Genomic DNA, 23,115 nt, shown 5'->3' with positions numbered 1-23,115 from the left:
ACATTTAAAAGAAATGAGTTGCATAATTGTACCTAATGGAGAATAGTCATGGCAGAGAAATGGTATGATGATTATCACTGTATCACTAATGGAGGATAGATGTGTTATGGGGATTCAACTTCCAGATCCAGATAATCCAGATATGTCTTTTATAGTCTCTCTGCCTCTTCCATCAGACACGGAGGTGTCAAGGCTCCAGTCCGACTCCAGCGCTCTTAGTGGAGGTTGACAGTGCCAGGTTCATCTTTAATAGCTGCGTCACCTCTAATAGCTGTCAGCCTGAGATGTTTACAGGGGCAGTGTAATGTGGCTGGACTGTGAGAGAAGGAGCGAGAGCAGGAGTCAGAGATGTGAAGCTAAAAAGAGGAGGTGAAAATTCGGAAAATCAGGAGAAATCTAAGTAACACAGTGGCAGGAGTGAAGAGGGGCAGTGTCTGTATTCTGGATAAAAAAAGAGGGAAAAAAGCTTCGGTTTCCAGCTCCCATGCCTCCCCTTGGCAGCTCTTCTGTTGTGATCCATCTCGCAGCCTTCTTCTCAATGTTTAATGACGGAAGGACCAATCAATAAACATTACACTAGGCCCCAACGTAACCCCATCCCACTGGAGACAAACCTTACTCAAACATCGGAGGAGAAAGTTTCCGTCCAACATCTGATAGGTTTCTGAGACATGAGCTAGCCTAGCAGCCTCAACACACTTGGCGAGTTTTTCCTGCAGTGCTTTCGAAACCGTCTCTAGTTCTCCTGAGGCTAAACCTGATTCCTCCAGCCTCCTCCCCGTACTAACTACCCCAGCTGACCCTTTACATCTGGTATCCCCTCAGTTCAGGATATGGAGATTTGTTGTACTGTCTTTGTGGCTAAATGTGTGTATATAACAATGATCCTGCTGTATCAACACTGAGTACTTCTGACAAAGAACTTACTAATTCATCATTAAAACTGATTAATGAGATGAAATAATTGGCACATTAAACATGTAATCTTTTCATTCCTTAATTTGGTTTTTAATTGCATCAGTTTAATGCAGCTTTATTCACCTCAACGATTATATGATTAACCATATAATCACTAAGGTGACCTTCTGGCCTAGTCATTTGTAAACTGAAATTCATGTTGTCTTAACATGTGCTGACAGACAACGGCCTTCTTCACTTGAGCTTGCACTGATAAGCAGTGAGCCTGGAGAGAGTAGGTCTGTTGGCATGGCTGTTTCCAGCTCTGTGATAGTTGCGATGCAGTCACCTCCCTCTTTTTTATCATCTGAGCAACAGGCTGAGATGCGCAACTACAAACAGCAAGAAAACAAACAGCAAGAAGAAAGATAGTATAATTACAATACATGAGACCAGACCTCTCAGGGAGCGCGTACCGCACCTCATTCTGCACATTGCTTTAAATCTATATAAAGTGTTTAATTTTTAATCTGCATCTGGTTTCAGATCTGTATCAAAAAAATGAGTATATTGAAAGCAAATTATGGTGATTGGCTGATGGCAGCCATAGTTTTGGAAATGCACAAAGACTGGGCATGGATGACTTGTGTACAGTTTTAAGAGAGTAACACTGCACGGCGGTTTCACTGAGTTATGGCTATTAAAATGTGTCACGTTGCTGTAGTGCCACCTGTAGACAGAATGTCATCAAATGTGGTTTTTATTGTTTATGTGAAATTGCCATCGCTCTAACAGGCTCAGGCTCATCAACAGGTTTCGTAGACCACCTTTGGTGAACATTTTTCCTGCAAAGTTCAACTTTCAGATGTCATCTTGTGAGAGAATTGATGGAAAAATATTATAATGTGCTTAATCGATAGACACATAGTCTAATTGTATCACCAAAAACCAGCAGCTGTCTTGCTAAACATTTCACCATGATTTCAACTTAAATCTCCTAATTAAGTTTTGATGTATCCTGAACAAACACACAGACAGACAAAGGAACATGAATGAAAACATAACCTCTGATAATGAAAGAAAAAGTAAGGCTGTATCTACTCTCCACTGTCTGACAGATCATGAGTTGTTGAATCAAGTTTGTGAGTTAATTTCAAGCTAAAAGCTGACACCCTTGATGTGCTCTCAGTGTCTGGTTATAACCTCTCCACACATTTCCTGCCCGTTTGTCCAGACTGGAAGAGGGGTATGTCAGTGCCTACAGACATCGCCATAGCCTATCTGATCCAGGGCAGCTTCTACGGCCACTCCATCTATGCTACAGTCTACATGGACGCATGGAGGAAGGACTCAGCTGTCATGGTGGTGCACCACATCATCACACTGGCACTCATTATCTTCTCCTACGCCTTCAGGTACTTTTTTCTGATTTAATGTTGTGTCTGTTAAGTCTCAAAAGATCTGAGTTTGACCCTCATAGGATTTGGAGTGTTCTGTCAAGATGTTCTAGACAGATCTAGACATGTCCCACCATTCAGTCCCGATTGTACGATCATGAGACACATGAGTCACATGTGAGATGAACTACAATCTGGTCATTGTACTCCATTAACACGCTTTCAAAGCCAGGCACTAATGAATGGCACCCAAAACACATCCCAGACAGATTGAAAACATCAAGACCATTGCCAACCATTCAAATGCAACTTGATAACAGTGACCTGCTGCACATCCGCTCAGAGAGTTTTCAGTGTTTTCTGGCCAACGCGCTCGACATTTTGAACCCAGCCATTGGAGAATGTGAAGATGTGCTCATGGTGGCCATTGGACAGTTCAGACTTATACTTGATGGGGAGGGCCACAGGACAGACACTGCTTCTCATGCTGATGGGGTCTAGTTGTGTCTTACACTGCCTTTGAGCAGGGCAGCATGTGAGAGGGGATTCTCACATGTCAACAATAAAAACAGGCACAGATCTAGTCTGTCAAATGCTCGTCTCTGAGCCCTGATGCACGTTCACCTGTCAGAGGTGAGGACAGCGAGAAAGATTACGTTCATTAAGACATTAAGACTATGGTAGGTATGGAGTGAGTACCAAACACCATTTCCTGGTGCTCACCTGAATACCTGACTAAAAAAAGTTATGTGCGCCCCTGCCAGTATGATACAGTGCAGAGTGTGCTCATGAGGATTTCAGCTTTCTGCCTCAAAATATAGTGATCTTACAGAAAAGAGGAGAATTAGGAGCCACAGTTGATGGAAACATTCCTTCTGCATCACATTTAATATTTCTTTTGCAGACTGTATTGACTGACAGTATGCTATTTAAAATGACAGTTTTACGGTACATGTATGTTCCCTGCCCCTCAGGTACCACAACGTAGGGATTCTGGTGTTGTTCCTCCACGACATCAGTGACATCCAGCTGGAGTTCTCCAAGCTCAACATCTACCTGAAGTCCAGAGGAGGAGGCTATCACCTGCTCAACGACGTGCTGTCCAACATGGGCTCTGTCAGCTTTAGCATCACTTGGTGAGACTCAGCAAACACGAGGATACGCACACTTGGACTAATTTTCCGTCTTTGTCAGTTTTTGTACTCCACGCAGCTTTTTTTTTGTCTGGTTCCTATTCACTATCCACTCGTGAAGACATCTGTATTTCTGTCTCCATCTCTCTCAGGTTCTGGTTCCGTCTCTACTGGTTCCCCCTCAAAGTGCTGTATGCCACATGTGTGTCCAGCTTCCAGTTTGTCCCCAGCATCCCCTTCTACTTCTTCTTCAACGCTCTTCTCTTGGCGCTGCTGCTCATGAATATCTACTGGTTCCTGGTGAGGGCTTTTTTTTCATTTAAACACACAAATCATTTGTGATTAATGTTTGTTCATCTTCACAGAATCTGCCACAACATTGACACAATCTGATTTCTTTGTGTTTCCTGTTTTCCTCCCCTGCTCTGCGTAGTTTATCGTGGCTTTCGTAGTGAAGGTGCTAAAGGTGAAGGAGGTGAACGACGTCAGGGAGTATGAGGACGAGGACGGCAGCAATGCGGCAGCGGGCCTGCTCAGAGACCCTCAGGCAGAAAACAGCGATGATGGTGCTGGACATCACATCTCTGCCCAGGGGTGAGCTGCACCAACAGAGCCTGTCATTTGTTTAATCTGACGGAGAGACCTCAGCTCAGGGTGGAAAAATACCACCAGCCAACTGCTGGCCGATTTTCACAGTAAATGCTGAGTTCGTTTTCAGCAGCAGCAGGTTTGGCAGGAAACCGAACCAGCAGTTTAAGGAGCTATTTGTAGAATTTCCACATCAATAAATCATTGGTTTTAAGATGAGAGTAGGCCTGGTGCAGTGTGACAGTTTACACGGGTGTTAAATTCTAATACTAACGGCTGACCCAGTACCACAAGACAAAGATCTGGGTTTTACCAAAATAAACGCTCCATAAATAAACACTGATTTAAAATATCTGAGAAACTACATGTTAACACAAAGCCAAGTACATTATAACTATTCTCAGTATTCTAAATTAGCGGAACTGGAGGTTGAAGGTTGCCACAGCGGCGCTTTGAGCTAAATGCTAACATTAGCTAACATGTTCACAGTGACAATGCCAACATGCTGATATTTAGCTGGTATAAAGTTTACCTTCTCAGTTTAGCATGCTAGCATGCTAACATTCGCTAATTAGCACTGGACAAATAGTCCAGCTGAGGCTGATAGGAATAATATTAGCCACTAGCTTGGCTTATAAAGATGTCTCACAATAACACAATTTCTAATAATATAACATAATGAAATAATTAAACTTGCTAGCGGAGTCTCTGTATACCTACCAATAATAAACACAGGCCTTACAAAAAGTCAAATATGCTGAATGCACTGAACATTTACACACAGAGAAGAAGCCGTTGTATTATGTAGTAGTGGTCTCCTGTAATGTGTTAATGAGTACTCAGCACTTTGCAATAGTGAGCTTTGAGCAAGAAAATTGCTAACTTGACTAAAACCAAGGTGTTTGTGCCTTTATCTGAAGTTATGGGTTCATCTGTCTTTATTTGAGGAGCTGCCTTTAACCTCCTGCCTGACTGTCATGTGCACCTCTATCATCTGCTGCTGATTAGCACAGTAGCCTTTGACCACTGACACTCTGGATGACCCTGAAACTGCTCAATTGCTTCTCAGTTAGTTAAAAATATTCGCCGTGTAAGATTTGATAACTCAAGCAGGTTAATGGCCTTTTCTGTACTTCTGAAGGCACTGGTAGATGCAGAAAGAGCAGGTCTCCCCCTGGGCTTGTGTAACTAGTGGCCCTCACAAGTAGATAGGATCAAAGAGCGTGAGACCATATGGAGATGTGATTATGTGGCACTCCTTATCTGCCTGGCCTTGAACTCTGCTGATATCCTCTTTGCCTGCTAAACCTTCACATCTGCTGATCACTTTACCTGACAAGCTTATTCACTCCTTCCCGTTCCCGTCCGGTCCGAGACGCCTCCACTCTCAGTACCCTGACTCTGTGTCGTCTGTCTTTGCAGGAAGCACGTGCAGAATGGGATCACCAAGGACAAGCATTTATAACAGGCTCTCTGTCGCCACCACCTGGCACTAGGCTACGAGTACAAGCAAGACAAGATGCCCTCCTTGGACAGCTCACGCTCAAAAACGTGGCTGAACGGAAGAGTGTCACAAAAAGAAACAGGAAGGAAATAAGCAAGTTAGGCCGTGAGGTGTTTTTACTCTTTTTATTTGTTCTAGAACTTTTCATTTCATCACTGTCATTTTGTTTTCAGTTTTGTTTTTATTAGAGCACTGTGAATGTTATTTCAGGTGACTTTTTGTCTTACTGTTGCTAACTTTACATGATAGATTCAGTAGAAACAAACCAGTTTGAGTGAGAGTTGGACTGTGATTGTCACGCGCAGCAGTGCAGGGTGTCGTGAACACCGCCGACACCCTGAATAGCGCTGCAGCACCCAGACAAGGACAAGGTTTAGGCCTGTAGTGGTTCTGTAGACATTTAGACCTGCAGTAACCTTTAGCAACCTGGTAGACAATAAGGGTGAGCTGTGTTTGCCGTCAGTGAAATGTGTTCTCCTCCTTATGAATTCCTCTCCGCTTTACTCTCTTCATCTTCCGTCCATCCTCTCTGACTCCAGACATGAAGAGAAAAGACTAAAAAAAAAAAACGAAAAAAAAAAAAACATTGAGACGGGAAACACTGCGTTGATGTTTTCAGTATTGTAGTTCTCAGGCACGAGAGCCTGCCTGCACTGTCTGGTGCTGTTTCACCACATGTATTGATTTTCATATCATTGCACAAGTCAGCGGTGGCGACCACACAGCCCCCCCCCCCCTCCCCCTCCCCTGCGTCCATTAGTTGGAGTTGAAAACCCGCATTGGTTGTGTCGGTATGTGTGTTAGGTATTTCAGGATGTGGAGAGTATGGATGTAGCTGAATCTTTTAAACTCAAAATCCTTCTTTTCACAACATTTCACCTCCTCCAATTTCATTTATCTTTTTATCTCTTATACTGATGATCAACCGGTTTGGGAATACTCACTTGGCATTCTTGTATAGAAAATGTTTTTTTTTTATTATTATTTTTAATTGTCTTTGTGTTGCAAAGCATCTGTTGCTGCACTGACATGAAGGCATACAAGCTGACTGCTGGTTTAATGACAGCAAATGGCTAGAATTGATTGACTGGGTTTCACTACCATCCTATCATCATGATTTTAATTTGTTAAAACGATGTGAATTTGAATAACATTTATAACCAGTTCATGGGTGGTGGCGGCCATCGGGTTCACAGATAATTGGGACAATAGCCCAGAACTTGTGTAAAGATAAAAATCAGTATGATAAAAACATTATATATGCACACATTATGGTATTCAGGAATGCATGACATCGAATGATTTTGGAGATATGCTATGAAATTGTCTTACAAACAAACAATGAAGAAAAAAATCCTCTCACTATGTAATCATAATGTCTTTATTAATGTCCTAAAAGTGATGTTTTTTGAAGCAGCCGGAACCACTGAACACACACAATGATAACAAACACGTACAAACCAGTGCGATAAACCTTCATGCGGCTAATTTAGAGCTCGAGACACACATTCGGAATTGGAAAGGGATGAGATTAAAGTCCGTCACATCCCAAAAATCCCACATATGGGACGATTATTGATGTCATCTGTAATTCAAACCCGTGAAATTAAACTACAGTGAAAGGGACCTGTTTCTCTCCGGCGGTTTCGCTGGATCCCGCTGGTTTACCGTGTGTGTTAGTGGAAGCCGCTGCTGCACCTGTCAAAAATAAGGGATGTTTCTATTCTTCCGACCGTCTCGATCAAATTCAAGCTCTTGTTTGGATGAACAGCATGCTTGTGCTGCTGGAGCAGGCCGCAGATGTCGTCTGTCCGTAGAAGAAGCGTCTGTCTGTTTTAATTTATCTGTTTGTCTTCCACAATGCCCTTGTCGACACTTGGGGGAAGAAACTAACTTTTAATTTTACTTTAAACTATCACTATTATTGCTGTAGTTCAGGTTATTGTTGTTGATTTGTTTTTGTTTGTTTGTTTTTTTGGAATTGCTGCTGTTTTTTTTTTCCTCAGAGAGCACTGTTGGTATTCCAGTTGTGTTGTTTTATTTTTTTTTCTGCTGTGTATGAGTCGGTGACAGTCTGCTCAGATCAGATGTTTCCAGGGACCAGAGAGAGTCGTTTTCTTCATCCACATCTGAATTTGGTCTCAGATCTCTTCCTTTGAATCTGAATGCTGGCTCACACTCGTTTTATTGTTGTCATTTCATCTGTACTGTAAGTAACACGGCTTATCAAACACGTTACAAACACGTTCAGAGTCCTGTGGCTGACTGATTTTACTAGCATGCTGATGTGGCAGGAAGTGACCTCCAAGGTCCTCCCTGCTCAACTGTGAGACTAGAATATCCATAGTTTGCTGATATTTCTGTTATATGATGACAGGGAAGGGAAGTTTGCAGTGAACCCCCAAAGACCTGTGATCTGGATTAGGTGTGAGTCTTCCCTCGAGTCTGGTATGGTACTGTGTGCAGAAGTGCACCCTCAGTCTTTCCGTCACTCTCCCATTGTGTCATGCTGCAGACCGTCCTGCGATGTGATGTGTGAGTGAGTAACTGCTACCAGGGGCGGGCGATATGGCGAAATGGATAGAAATCAGCTGTACTGTTTATACTGTGGTGTGCATCCTTTAAACATCTCTGGGTGTGTGAGGCCTTTGTGGGCAGCGTTGTAAGTCAATGAGCTGTTTAATGGCAATATTGGATTTTATAGTTTTGCATCCAAAGTGCTTTGTCTTCTTAGGTGTATATACTTTGATGGATTATCCAACAGCTGCAGCAGCTACCAGGTGTGCACTAGATAACACTCAACCCTGGTGATTTTTCAGAAAATGTATTATACCACCACGTATATCAGTACCATCTGGAGGATTTTATCCATGTCGCCCACCCCTAACTACTGCCCAGAAGGGACAAATATCCGGAATTGAAGGAAAAAACATTTGAAGACTGACGGTTTATTTTTCTTTCTGTATGGACTTGGCTGATTCGATCCAACATTGGCCATATTTGGTTGAAGCTGTTGGAAACAGGTTGCATGTGAAGCTCAGTTCAGTCAGACTGCTCATACGGAACAGAAGTATGCGAACGTACAGACTTGATGCTCGACGTCTCGGCTCAGACCTCGCCACTCCCCATTCGCATACAGTGAGATCAGCACGTAGAGGGAGTGATGATAAGATGGTGAGACAGTGTTTGCAGCAGCGCTGATGGGGCCGCCTTATTACACAGTTTCCAGTAGAGTTGGGTTGTAGTGAGTGGAGTATATATTTGGTGTCTAGACTGTGATCGTGTACTTAATCAGCACAAAGAAATTAAAGGAGTGACGATTAAATGAGCCGTGTTTGCAAACTAATCAGTAAATGGTTGCCTTATTGCAGACAAATTCGATGTTTGACCTGGTCACTCCTCACTCCCATGCATCTCGATAGAAATTTAGAGAGCGACGATAAAAGAAGAAAAATTTCACTGGATTAGTGTTGCAGTGAGTACAGTGAAGGACGTGTTTCGTTTGCTTGCATTCACATCAACACAAAGATCAGGGAGTGACGATAAAATGAGCAGGAAATCAGCAGCACTGACGGTACTTGAAAGGCCGCGTGGGATGTTTTGTACCGAATATGATGTGCGAGTTTTCTGCCTGAACTGGGTCGCAGGCTTCACTCCATCATGACACAAAGTATCTTCACGAATGGTTTGATTGTGCCAAAATGTCCACCCAAGATATGAGGGAGCAGAGCAGAGCTAGTAGGGAACGACGGGCAGAAAAGCCCTGCAGGTATTTCTTATAAATTGCACTGTAATTTATTAGTATTATTTTTATTGTTCATTAGTAGATCAAAATTAGAAAAGCGAAGGGAAAATTAGGGAATTTTTATGACTTTCCGGGAAGAATCAGTGACAAGCTCTTCTTATCTGAAAGTGTATTTTAATGCTACATGTTTTTTGGACCATACATGCCGTAAGCGGTACAAATTGCCCCTTTTTTCAAAATGAATTTGACCACTTGATAAAGACACGTACTTTGCTCTTTTGTAATGCAATTTTAATACCATTCAGCCAATGTTATCGTTTCATTTTTTTCCCATAAAATAAAACATGTCAGTAAACAAAGGACGCGCTCCTCGTGGTTTCTTTTAATAAATTTATTTATTTTTTTAATCACAACTGATATCATTTTCATTGCAAGGATCAAGTGTTGTGGATGAGGTGAAACAGAGTTCAGACCAGAGGAGAGTTCATTTCAGTGCACAAATGAAAACTAACTGCTTCAATAAATTAAAAATTTGTATGTACCACACAGTATTTTCCTCACGGGTGGGGGGGCACAGGTCATGCAGTAACACATTGAAAATACAAAACAGCAAATAAACACCATTCACCCACAACAAGGCAAGACCAGGCCAAAGAGATGTCAAGGAAACACTGCAGTGTTCATTTTACACACCCCGATGTCTCCTGAAATTCATATTCAAGGTGTGTTTAAGATATTCTGCCCCTTTCATCCAACACCCTTTGTGTTATTGCCCATTTTAAGACATCCAGCGTATTAACACTGCAGCGCTGGCTCGACCAAACTCTTAACAAGGCTTTAAAAATGTCTGATTAAGTCAAATCACATTATTGGTGCAGTCAGCAAAAGGTCAAATTCAGCACAACATGTTTTCTACTGATAAAAAGGAGTAAAGGGGGGACTTTTATCTTGTCATGTAGTGTTGCACATTGTACTCTTACACACTTAACACACATGTGCTCTGATTAGACAGAGAAAAAACATGTTTGTTGCATGTGACCTTTTTTTCCAGATAAGCTTTCAGATGAGTGTACTTCACCAGCAAAATCAACTCGTGATTTGAAAGAAAGAAAAAGAAAAAAAAAGACGAGCGGTAAAAATAAGACACACCAGGTTTCACAGCAACAGGAGACGAACCTTGACTACACAAAAATGTGACACAAGAAGAAGGGAAAAAGGTTAAATCTGCTAGAATTATATATTAAATGGGGAGAAAGGGGAAGATTAAGACATACGTAATTATTTGGCAAGGATGTTGTTTTTTTTTTCAACTGTTTATCTTAATAAATTCACTACCAAGGCAATGGAGTCAGGATCTTCTAAACACTACTTCACATTTTACTCAGACAACTCATCTGTGAAGGACATTTGTGTTAGGAGTCATTTTCACTGGGCTTTTAAAGGATAAGTTCAGAATCGTTTTCAAGTCGGTCCCGTCACAATACTCACACGCTCACTGAAGATTATTGATGACCGCGATTGCTCTTCGTTTCCATACTGGCTCAACTACACTGTAAGAAATGCAGGGCTGAAATGCCGATTAAAAGTCAATTTTCAATTGGCAAATATTTTGATGATCAAAAAGTCATTTGCCAAGCACAAATGCCAAACATTTGCTGTTTTTATTGTAGCCTTACTAGGTTTTACATTGTTGTGTGTTAAGGCCAGAAAAATGCAATTTGAATGCAAGTGATTTAGCAGTACATAGACTAAGCGATCAATCGATTAATCAAAAAACAAGCATGAAAATAAAATTTACTTGCAGCCCTGAGCATGTGGAAGACAAACTCAGTTCTGTATGTCACCTGAAGCTAAAATAATGCATCAGAGCCAAGTGGGTATCTTCTGATGTTCTCGTTAATGTCTCTTCAGCTAACAATCAGAAGGTGTTTTTGCCAGTACAGAAAGATGACGACAGCGACTGATGACTCCTTTTAGTGGGAATGTGAGTATTGTATTAAGGCAGACTGAAAAAAATGCGCCCCTATCCTTTAAAAGGAAGGTTGGTGAACACATCTCTCAACAAAAGAAAGTCTGGGCTAAACTCTGTGTGGTCAGTTTCTCCCTGTAGCTGCCTGAGACGACACACGACGTCGGTTTGGCGGAACGATCACTCACACGGTATACTGAGAGGGGGGATGAAGAGCGATCAGCGGTACAGCAACATCACAAACTCTCAATCTCATCTAGATCTCAGAGGCGTGGACAGATGTTTCACATTCATCACATGAGTCAAACAATGATGACACAAATGATTATCAGAAATGAATGAAGAGACTTCTGCGTTCATGAAGACAGGGAGGGTGAAAAATGATTCCTGATTATTCTGGCCCGTCAGACCAAATGGATTAAGTTGGCAGCAGGACATGTTCTGACATCTTAGTTTGTGGATCAGGGTGAAGGGAATGGAAGTGATTCTGCTGGTTTGAAAACCTTCACGAGAACAGCAGCTCAGCCCAGCCTCTGTGTTCTTACTGGCTAAAGTTTCTTGATTTGAGGAAAAGGGTGGGGTCTGGGAAAAAAACAAAACATGGTGTTCTGCGCCTTAATGGGCCTTCGTCTTGGGTTGGGTGATTCTGCGGACAACGCTGTAAAGGACTCCGAAGTTCTGTAAAAAAAGGACAGGAGACGGTGTTCATTTCATGTTTCCAGACAAGAGAGACCCACAAAACATCTGCTCACTCACGAGCCTTTTTCAAACAACTAACTAACGTTGGCTTCATCTATCAATAACACTGATGGTTTTTGCTTTCATACGCAGGCCTCAGTTAGAATAATGTCATACAGGCGTGTTACAGAAATGGCCACAGAGCTCAGTGGTGAGCGAGAAGGAGCACTGAGTTGCAAAATATTAATATGACAAAGTTAAAGGACAAAGTGTTGTTTTCAGTTTCTCTGTCAGGCTGCATCAGTGATTGATTTCAGCAGGATGCAGAGCGGGTTGACCGCTGATCACAGTGTTGGCAGGTCAACCTCCACCAGAGAGCTAGAGAATGTGTGAAATCTTGTCAAGTCCTTTGGATAAAAGTGCTGCATAAATGTGGCCATTTACCATAAACCCACTGTTGATGACTTACAGAGCTAATTAATGATCATCGTGAGGGGTGATGGATGCTTGCCTCCTCGCCTCTCTCCTGCAACATCTTAGAGATTTTTGCATTCATTATAATGCAATAATAAGGCCTGAAAGTGCACTTAAGCACACAAGAATGACTGCACATAAGGGCTCATTTAATTATCTAATTTAATTATTTAGCAGCTGTGTCTGTCTGATGTTTGGAGCTGTAGGTTTTAGAGCTTTTTTAGCTGGAACAGCTGCCTGCTGCAGCTGAACATGACATTAGGAGAGCAGTTAGAGTAAATTTACAGAGCAGACAGTTGAATAATTAGCTGAAACTTGCTGTAAAGCTCTGTAGAACTGAGTGCAGAATCAGGTCATATGTCTGTAGGTTGCTCACTGTGAGCGACCTCCTTCACATTGTTGTTTGATCCATTCTTATTGTAAAATATCAGTTATAGCCACTTTAAACAAGTGACACTGCCAACACATGTATATGAAGATATGAGGTGGTGCATGTCTGAAAGGGGCTACAGATTACTGCATGAACACAGTGACTTACCTGGATAGCCAGATACATCATCCCTAAGTAGGCTGCAATGCAGACGGCCAGCAACAAGTCAAAAATAGCAGGCTTCACTCTGGAAGGTGGAGAGAATCACCACAGTGAGACGCAGAGATAAAGAGAGAGGAGTGATTTTTCAAAGAGAAACATCTTCTCTGTGATTTCATCTTAACAAGTATGAACCACAGTCTGAAAAGAAGCAACCTGAGGACTAATTAAAAGCAGGCACGAACTGTTGGGCAGCATCTGTTTTCAGTTGTGCCCAATAAGGAGAGTGCGTGCACGGCAGCATGCAGCCACCTAGAGGAAAAATGCTGCATTCAGTGCTCCAAGTTGAAAATATCTGAACTTTTCAGAAAGGCGCCGGCGTCGTCACTGTCACTCCTTTTCAGGCAACTAATCGTGTATTGGATGGGGCGGGACTCGTCTCGCCGGTAACCAAGAAAAAGGAGAAGCTAGTTCTAGCATTGTATGTCTATCATGATCATAGCAGAGAGACCAAACCAGGTGAGGTGAAGGTAACGTTTTACATTACAAAGCAGAAAAAGTAGAAAATCTGTATTTCCACCTGCTTTGTGGTCGTGTTGTTTTACACCAGTACGCCACGCTGTTGTTAGAAAGTATAAAGATTGCTATCATCGGTCATCATGTTTTTTTTCCTCTCACTGCGCAAGTGCTTCAGCCCAGTGCTCCCAACGCCCTGTCAGCGCTGTTCTACCAGAGAAAAACAGCTGCCTGAAAGCAGGCCCTAAAGGAGCATCTCAGAGGAGGAAGAGGAGCTCATTAAACGTACCTGTAAGCATTCATAGTCTGCTTCAGCTGGTCGTAGAATACAAACTCTGGATCCCTGCAGACAAGGGCATTAAAAGTTGTTTCTTTGACCTCAAGACAAGAAAACTTGCAAAGAATATATTAGATCTGTTGTTTCTGGAAGCAGAAAGAAAATTCATGATGATAGACAGAAAACAGGCTGCTGTTACAGTCAAACTTGATCTAAAAACTAGTGGTTCAATCTCCTGCATGTCAAACTGTGCATTCATCTTCTCTGTCCGTCTCCACCCTTTTCTTCACCTTTTGTCAGCTTTGACGTAGTGTCTCTTGACATCCTTGAGGTAGTGTCCGAGGTGATACTCTAGAGTGGACACCACGCTGCTGTCTTTGTCCACCAGCTGAGCGGCTCGGGGCTGTGCCGTGAGCCAGTCCACCACCGCTGATAACTGCTCCTCCTGAACCTGCTGACGCAACGAGACAGACACTGTATCACGACATAGGCGCACAGCGCGGCATGAGCACACCAGCTTCACGAAATAACCACCGGAGTCTGGAACTATCGCATCCAAAACCGGCTACACTGGCGGCGGGGTCACGGGAGTGTTATTATGTATCAGTGACCCCCGAAGAGTTCCTCAATACAAAGAGTGACTGTATGTTTATGTGTAAATGTAAAAAAGAAGCACATTTTGGCCACATCTGCCTTATGTAAACAAAGGAGCATGCACACTCCTAAAACTTTCCCTGTCAACACTCAAAACTGAGTTTCTTCACATCTTTCTATGGAGGGAGTTTTCCAAAAGATCCACTTCCCATTTCATTGACCTAAAGTGCAGTTTGTGTGTGGATGGAAGGCCAAAACACGTTTTAAAAAAATCCCTGTCTAGATGTGGACTAGGCTATGAGCAGCTGTGTACTCACCATTTGTTCAGTGAAAATCTGCAGGTCTCCTGGAGCCCCCTGGTTAGAACAAAAACAAAAACGTCACAACACGAGCTGAAAGCAGACACGGCGTCTAGTGTCGACGCGTTTTCTCCATGTGTGCGTTTACCTTCTCAGTGAGGTTGTAGATGACCCTGGCCAGCGCCTCTGCTACCACTTTGGTGTTCCTGCTGAGTTTCTTCACATCTACGTGAGGCCTGTAAGACAGACAACACAAGTGTGCAGACAGTTAGAGAAGGTGAGAAGCATCAGGAAGCAGAAACCCTGAGCAACAAGGAGAGAGGAGAGAAGTGAGTACAGAGCCTCTGTTTCTACACAGGTGGGCTGAAACTCAGCATAAAGGAAAACTGAGCAAATATCAAATCAACTGACAGGTCAAGTGTGAAACTGTAACAGAGCAGATCAATGGTTGACTGACACACACAGAGACAGGGAGATGGACAACTACAGGAACAGTATAAGGTTAAGGGGAATGGAAAAAGAGAAGACAAAGGTGTTACTGTCACACTCAGGAGGCATCAAATCTAAAACCTCACATGCTCCTTCCACATCTGGCAAAAGTGCATAAATATAGTTGTGAATGGTGTAAACTATGCACGGAAGGTGTACAGAGGGACTGAACGTGATGTGACAGAGCACAGCGGCTCAGAAGAGGTGGAAAAGAATGGGTCTACGACAACACCAACCACATGAGTGAAAATGACCCGGCGGCTACAATGGAAACTCTTTTCTTTCGGTGATTCAGAGACTTGCAGTAATGAACCCACCCAGCAGGGGGCTCTCCCGCTCCGTGGCGAGAGGAGGGGGACACTGACCGCACGTCCATGATGCTGGAGCGCTGTGCCAGGCGGTGGGACGGCAGGTGGGACAACGTGAAGGCCGGCAGCCGGCGGATCCCGAAGCGCTCGTGCTCCCAGGCCAGCATGTCGTCCGCCAGGTTGATTTTCTTGTGCACCATGGAGAACTTGACCTCCGGGTACTGACTGGCAACCACCTGAGAGGAAATGAGAGGGACAGGAATATAATCCCAAATTATATCCTATGATCTATCATATAAACTCTGGGTTTAACAGTGTAGTATTGTGCTTAGTGTGAAGCAGCACACAGTGTGACAAGAAATGCAACTGCTGTTGTGTTACAGGGGATAAGGCTGATATTTCACAGTCATTTATATTTCTATACTGCTATACTGATTATTAACATAGATCTATTCCTCTGCTACAAAATAAGAGCGTGTTTTGACATATTGTTGTGCTGACAGATTCAGTAACTTAAGTGACTCGGTGGTGCATCAAGCCTCGGCGCGCTCACCATCTCCAGCTCCCTGAGCAGAGCGTACTGAGGGGTTCCCTCTTTAGGAGGTTTGGACACATGGAGGTGCAGAGAGTCTCCGTTCCCCAGAGTGTCCAGACACAACACGAAGGCTACATTGTCCTGCAGCAGGCTCGAGTCTGTGGGGAGAGGGAGAGGAAGGTGTGGGCAAAAAGGAGAGGTTAATAGTCAAGTTAAAGAATATTAAAAGGGGAAGAAAAAAGGTCACATGTGACACGTTTACACACAGAGATATACACTCATATTTCATATGGAGATATCTGGTTATATGGTCATATATGGTTTGGAGATGGTCTTGACCTTAATTTTTACATTTAAAAGTTATCAAATGCAAACACTGGTGTTTATCGTGGTATATCAAACCAAGTCCAGCTGCATGAATGCTTGTATTCCCTTCTTTAAGCACTGTAGAGCAGTGAGCAGTACCTGTATGGTCCAGATTGTCCTCCAGCCAACGCTTGGTGCCCTGGTAGTTAAACTTCCCCCCACCAGACACGAAGAACAGCAGGTTGTACCTGAACACACAACATGATTCACAAATGAGTCAAATCTACAAGGGAACTCGTCTGAGGGAAAATGATGGAGGAGGATACGTGGTACTGGGATGTATAGACACACAGACTACAGTTGGAATTGGTGAATATTAGGGTTTTTGAGAAATCTTAAAATAGATGAACCAAATGAGTAGTGGCTTTAAACCTGCACAGACAACTTGGGGGACATCCATTACTCCTTTACTAATCGCTGTCAGCAGTCCATGCGCTCAGCTACTATGAAGCGCATTAAGGCATAAGACTGAGCATGTACCATATTAATGACCCCTTTAAGGGTTATAACACAATCGGATGTGATCCTTCCTGCCAGCAGAGTGCACGGATAATGTTCAATGTAGTTCTCAAAAAGCATTTGAAGAAGGACAATAAATGCAATAGATGTAACAAATACACTTTATCTTGTGCTCAGATGAACCACTCAGGTCAGCCATCAATAGCTCTTCTATATTTCCTATATGCAGTACAATGCATAGAGAGAGCATGCAGCATGGAGCTTCACTGAGGTGTTGACATCAACATGCAAAATAATAGGATGCATGAAAAGCGTTTAGCAGCTATTTGAGGCTCATGACAGATCCACAAACAGTCCGAATGTGAGCGCTGGTATCATTACTCACCCCGCGTGTGTCCTCTTGTAGGTGTAAAGTTTTGAGAAGAGACGAGCCAGCTCTAATAACATGGACACTCCACTACCGTTTGAGTCCGCTCCGTACGACAGCCACTGCACACAACAACACACAAACACAGTCAGATCACCGTCCCGGCCAGCTCTCGTTTCGCTTGTGTTGCATGACTGCGTCATTTCATGAGCTACAACTGTATAAATGTTTTGCTCAAACTGTCCAGCTTGGTGACTAAATAAAGCGTCACATTAAACTAAATTCTACAGATATTTGCTGACAAAGTGTGTCTTCAGCTGCTAGAGCTCCTGTGTGTTTTCAAAGAGCCAGGGTTTATTTGCAGGAGAGAAGAAGCAGTGAACGTACTGGAGCGACTCCAAAAGAGTCGTAGTGAGCAACCATGACAATAGTGGGCAGGTCCTCTCCTCCGACTCCAGCCAGACGGCCCTGGTGAATAAAAACAGCGCCGTTAGGCAAGTTCAGGATTCAGAATTCATGCACCTACACCAAACATTTCTCCAAGCCTTTATCATCACATCTAAATTGTTGCTACAAAGGCAACTGCAAAAAGTAAAGCTTACAGAATTGATTTCAAGTATGGAATGATTTTTGCTTTTTAGGAGTGATTGTGCAGATGAAACAAGATTTTCAAGATGTTGAAAATCAAGCATCTTGGGAGTCCGGGTGCCTGAATACTTGTATTCCCTTCTTTAAGCATTGTATAAGTGTAGTGAGGGCTTCTGTATGGTCCAGATTGTCCTCCTTTGCTTATTGCTTATTTAAATTTAAGCATACTCCTAACCTTGAAAACATAATGGCTTTTCAAAACTTTCAAGAGTACTGCTTAACCCTGCAAGTTACATAGAATAAAAAAACCCAGAATATCTAAAATGTTATATTCCACTAAACCAACGGCACTGTGTGTATTAAACTTGAGGCTGGCAGCGTGACAGTGCAGAGTTGCAGCGGGTTACAGTCACAGCCGACCTCCTGACCACAGACCTCCGAGAAAAACCTCGCTCCGTCTCCTAATCCCCTGCAGTGTGACTAAACCACTTTCTCCTTCTGGTTTTAACACAAAGCTCAGATGAAAAAGTCTTGAACTAACACTTCACGCCTGCTTTGTTTTGCGCCGTTTCTGCCTCAAATTGTTTGATCTAAAAATGATCTTCAAGCAGTGATCAAAGTCGTCCAAATCCCTTCACTAACTCTTGGGAAAGACAAAGGGACAGAAATACTGCAGTGATCGATTCTTGGAAAGTCTGAATGAAAACAGCTGAAGAATGACACTCATCACACTGAACATTAATCTCATTAAGCTCTTTGTTAAGGGTGGAAGACTTATTACCATAATTTTAACTCAAATTTGACCATCAGAGCATAGGGAAAAAAGCTTAGCACCCAGCAGTTTTAAGTCCTGCCAGGCCACCAGGCTAGATACTGTGTGTAAATCCATCTGGATTAAAAAATTCCAGACTTTCAGTCCATACAACTGTTTTTGTTGCAGGATTTGTGCCCACCCACATGCAGGCTGAACACACAACACTTCCCTAGCCTGACAGCACAACACTGAAGGTCACTGCTCCAGGTACCAGAGGACCGTCTCCGTCCACCTCACAAGTGGATCCTTGATATTTTGAAGACGGGGCTCGTTTGTGAAAGCCTTTTCTTAAGCAAAGCCGACTCAAAATGTTTGGTAACTAACATTCTGTAAAGTATTGGTTTATCACCTGGGCAAAAAGCCTCAAAACAAGCCTAAAAAGTCAAGTCATCAATGCCCCAGTTAACATTTGCCTTGTCAACAGGTAGAACCCCAGCCTCCCTTTTAATCTTTTTCTCAAACATCAGACTTGACAAACAAGTTTAAAATCTTTAACACAAAGAATATTTTCTCAGCCAGAGAATCTTAAAGGATTAAGGAAAGGAAACGCCGTCAGAACAGCGGTAAGCTGGAAACGGCCCTCTGGGGTCTTCCAAAGACTGCCGGTTATTCCTTTTCTTGAAAATCAGATACTTAGCCTAAGATCAGTACATGACTAGCCTAAGCGGGGCCCCTCAGTTCACATCATCCACACAGAACATCAACTGATTATCACCTATTAAAGACATACTTTCTATCTAATAAAACACACAACGGTAATTGAACACTCAGCCTGGAGGAAGCTGGATCCAGCACCCAGAGGAAAACTTCGCCAACTACAATTTTCCACAGAAAGGACAGAGACAGAGGTAAAACCAGGACATTCCTGCTGTGTGCTAACCACCAAGCCCCTGTTCTGCCTAATGTTACTATAATGTTATCATGCAACCCTCCGCCTGGTGCTTCTGAGGGTATTTCTGTGTACACAAACTGCTGGTACAAAACACATATTATACATAAGAACACTGAGTTTGCAATACTGCAGTCCATAATCTGCAAAAACCAACACCTTGGAAAGACTTTCTAATCTTACTAGTGAGTGAATATTGCTACGTGATTCTGTGTGCTTAAACTGCCGTCAGATTGTGGTTCAGTCTCTCACCTCTAAACTGGTGATGGCCCAGTCACTGATGGCTTTACTCTGAGCTCCACTGGTGACCATCTGGAAGCCGTTGGCTGTGGCCGTATGCAGCAGCACTGCAGAAAACCAACAGAAAACATAAAATCTCTCTATAAGATTTTAAATCATTAATGCATTTGTGTTTATCTTAACTATGCATGGCTGACAAACAGTCTAGAGTGAATAACTGTCTACCTTCAGCTGCTGATAAGGAGCCCTGTGAGGAGGAGGAGGTGAGGGTTTGGGTGTAGATGGACAGCAGCTCATCGTCCTCCATGGCAAAGTAGACGGGGACGATGGTCTCAGTGGCCAACATCTCCGGCTCCAGCTCCATGAACTGCTGCACAACAAAAACAAACCGGGGGGGGGGGGGGGACAGCATGATTAACAAGCTAACACACCCAACTCTGACTGTTAGCTTGAGATGCTGACGGATCAAAACTGAAAAGGAAAATGTGCTTCAATTCCTTCAACCCTGCATGTTCAGCACTGCTCATGTTTTGAGAGGAATGACATGACAGCTACAGTGGCAAAGAGGAGAAAAAACTGCAATACAAATGAACCGAGCTTTTCTATAATAATTCACCTGAAACGGAAATTACTTATGCAACCAAATGAATAACTCATCTGATGCCTACCACTTCTGCTTTCCAGAAGGCTAATGATCCCACTCACAAGGCAGGAGGTCTAATTTGTCATAACTCATGCCGAGTCCTTTAGTGAGATAATAGCCGATCTCCATGAAAGGGTTAGGACGACATTGTTCTCTGCAACTTCAGGACTTCACACTAAGCTTCAAAAATATAGATCAGAGATCTCACTGTCAAAAAAACTACGTGCTGGAACAACACTTGTTCTTACTACTGCTGAGGTGCCCTACAGCAAGACATGTAACACAAACAAATTCAACCCAAAACAGAGCTTGTGGCTGACTGTGTGATTGTGGTGAAGGACACTGGTCAGGAATCTCAAAAAAAGTTTAGCAGGACTAATAAAGGACTTGTATCATGCATGAAGACTGACAACACAAGTGTGGATGGCTATAATTTTTCTTCTACTTGTGCTGTTTAGCTCTGGATCACATTCACTTAATGTGAATCGCTCAACACTACCAGAAATTGCTAACTGTGACAAACAAGTGTGCAATTACCTGCACTATGTCCTGGGGCACAGCAGACATGTTCTTGGGCAGGATGATGACCACAGCCCCAGCTGACTGGCGCAGGGCTTTCTGGTACTCTTCATAGGAGAAGTCTACCAGCCGCATGATGACACAGCGACGACTTAGTACCTCTGCCTCCACAGTACGGGCCTCAGTGTTCAGGATGGCATTCCTGGTACCTGAGGGCACCAAAACACGCTGATCATCAATTATGAAACAACGAATCCTGTCTTCAGGACAACAAGAAAAATGATCCTGCTTTTAAAGCACTAGAGCTGTTAAATAGAGACTGAGATGAATCAATAGGCATTAGGGTTGGGCAGTATATACTCTAATGTGGAAATTAATTCACTGGTAGAGATTTGGCAAAGCTGTTTCCAACACAGGAGCTATCTCTTAGAGTCTCTGCTATATATTTGGGGCAGGCTATGAAGCAAACCAGAGCAGGATTTTTACTTTATCTTGTGATCTCATGAACCCAGCTGCCTCATGCGGTAATATGATTTGAGCAGCAGGACTGCTTACCATGTTTTTACGTTGATGTGAGTGTGACAGTTGGTCGTGGTAATGCACTTCTAAGTTGGTTTGCCAACCGTCACAGAGGAGGACAGTGACAAAAAAGCATGGGGGAGGAGAGGGAAATTGTAAATACAGAGCAGGAGGCAGCCCAACTAACCCAAGATGAGGGAGAAGAACTTGTTACTAAAAGAGTTGCATCTGTCGTGTGGACATGGTTTTGATTTATTGGTATGTTTATTTAAACTATTTTGGAATTGAATTTAGAGAACAATTGCTGTATTGTGATATAAAATCACACACAAAGTGACAGATTTTGGCCATATCACCAACCCCTAAATTTCCCCATATAGACAAACTAATGCTAAGGTGGAAATAGAGCATATGTCACTCAGGACGTCAGACCATAACAACAGGGCTGGTTTTGGTTGATCTCTTTGTCAAGTCTGGCAGCATTCATTCATTTTCATCCAAAACTTGGCACAGAAATAGCCATGGCTACTTATCATACTTCTTAGAATGAAACAATGTTAAGTCCCTGTTGCAATTTCTTTCCCTTGTTCCAATGTGAGGCTTGTGGAGAGAGGAAGATGATTTTGCCATCCTTCATTTTCTCCTTGACAAAATGTTGCCTTACTATAACCTGGACAAGGGAGCTCAATCCTCGCATACATACAGTTATAAGCCATTTAAAAAGTCCATAAATCAATTTTATTATCAATAACAACTTGCAAATTCTGCAAGCCTGCGTTTTGTGTCTGCCCCGTTTAAGTTAAATGTATTTCTTTTTTTTTACAATATTGCTAATGTAATGATGTATTGTATGTGTTAATCAATGGGTACAGTTTAACAAAGGGATACACACTCAAGAATTAAGGTCAGGTTTAACTTTAAGGAGTAATGGTCTTGATATCCTTGTACGAGGAGAGCTAGCTTGATACTGCTTACGAGCAAAGCTAAGCTATGTTAGCAGTTAGCTAGCGCTACACTGCATGCTGTCATTGAACTGGTACTGGTTCAGATTAACTTGACGTTAGCTGGAGACAACAACGAGGCTAACCTGAGTTAGCTGTTGGAGATCGATTTAATTTCTGGTCTAGTTAAGGCGGTAATGCTTTCATTTATTCCGGTGTGATACAATAAAGAAATAGCTGTCTTACCGTACGGCTGTCCCTGCAGGTCGTACTGCTGCATGCGGTATACCGTGAACTCATGTGCCGCCTCGGCCGGCAACGGTGACACCAGGATCAGCACCGCGGGGATAAATACAATGAAGGTAAGGGGAAATGAGGATTTAAACATGTTATCAAACACTTCACTAGCCTCCTCAAACATCGTGGCGATTGTATTCAGCGCACAGCTAAGAAGAGAACAGTATTTTCAACTGTCACCGCTCTCAACAACTGACAGCGGGGACCCAGAGTAGCTAGCCAGCCAACCTCAATCCAGAACCAGAGCAGCTGATAAAATAATTCTGATCAGGCAAGTAGCGGGACGACCAATTACTCTGGGCTGAGACTAGAACAAATGCAACATTATTACCAGTTTATGAAAATACAGTAATACAGTGTAGTGTGTAATGAAATAGGCGTGATTATTTAAAATGACTATCTGATAATTACATATTTCAAATTGAGTTAAATCAAGGGTCCTTCAGGAATTTTCTAGGACAGCTATAATTGAAGGGCCGTTTATTATTTAATGACACTAGGGGCCGCTGGACACCATAGAAACTAATTGTGATAGCGGCCC

General features: G+C 42.9%; 2 protein-coding genes across 6 annotated transcripts in view; one reads left to right on the top strand and one right to left on the bottom strand.

Annotated features, from left to right (window-relative positions):
• Window positions 1-6,881, top strand: part of cers1 (ceramide synthase 1) — a 32,229-nt gene extending 25,348 nt beyond the window's left edge. For both annotated transcript variants that reach the window (XM_041934876.1, XM_041934875.1), the window contains 5 exons: window positions 2,132-2,312; window positions 3,269-3,430; window positions 3,580-3,727; window positions 3,861-4,021; window positions 5,438-6,881. In XM_041934876.1, the coding sequence (XP_041790810.1) occupies window positions 2,132-2,312; window positions 3,269-3,430; window positions 3,580-3,727; window positions 3,861-4,021; window positions 5,438-5,480 (695 nt within the window). In that variant the 3' untranslated portion in view covers window positions 5,481-6,881. The remainder of the gene's footprint in view (window positions 1-2,131; window positions 2,313-3,268; window positions 3,431-3,579; window positions 3,728-3,860; window positions 4,022-5,437) is intronic.
• Window positions 6,882-9,642: 2,761 nt separating this feature from the next.
• ncln (nicalin) lies at window positions 9,643-22,787 on the bottom strand. 4 transcript variants are annotated; one of them, XM_041934870.1, is made up of 15 exons: window positions 22,524-22,787; window positions 20,836-21,026; window positions 19,881-20,025; window positions 19,668-19,762; window positions 17,512-17,592; window positions 17,143-17,246; window positions 16,398-16,486; window positions 15,951-16,090; window positions 15,407-15,633; window positions 14,749-14,836; window positions 14,619-14,657; window positions 13,998-14,161; window positions 13,720-13,773; window positions 12,924-13,002; window positions 9,643-11,911 (listed from the first exon to the last, which is right to left on the bottom strand). In XM_041934870.1, the coding sequence occupies exons 1-15, from the start codon at window positions 22,696-22,698 to the stop codon at window positions 11,849-11,851; spliced, it is 1,734 nt and encodes a 577-aa protein (XP_041790804.1). In that variant the 5' UTR covers window positions 22,699-22,787; the 3' UTR covers window positions 9,643-11,848. The 4 variants fall into 4 exon arrangements, with proteins under 4 accessions (XP_041790804.1, XP_041790805.1, XP_041790806.1 ...); XM_041934871.1 differs by having other exon boundaries at window positions 13,998-14,158; XM_041934872.1 differs by having other exon boundaries at window positions 15,455-15,633.
• Window positions 22,788-23,115: the final 328 nt, after the last annotated feature.

Source organism: Chelmon rostratus, chromosome 4 (genome assembly GCF_017976325.1).
Source record: "Chelmon rostratus isolate fCheRos1 chromosome 4, fCheRos1.pri, whole genome shotgun sequence".
Taxonomy (NCBI): Eukaryota; Metazoa; Chordata; class Actinopteri; order Chaetodontiformes; family Chaetodontidae; genus Chelmon; species Chelmon rostratus.
Note: the sequence above shows the minus strand (reverse complement) of the source record. Positions and strands in the feature narration are given on the sequence as shown.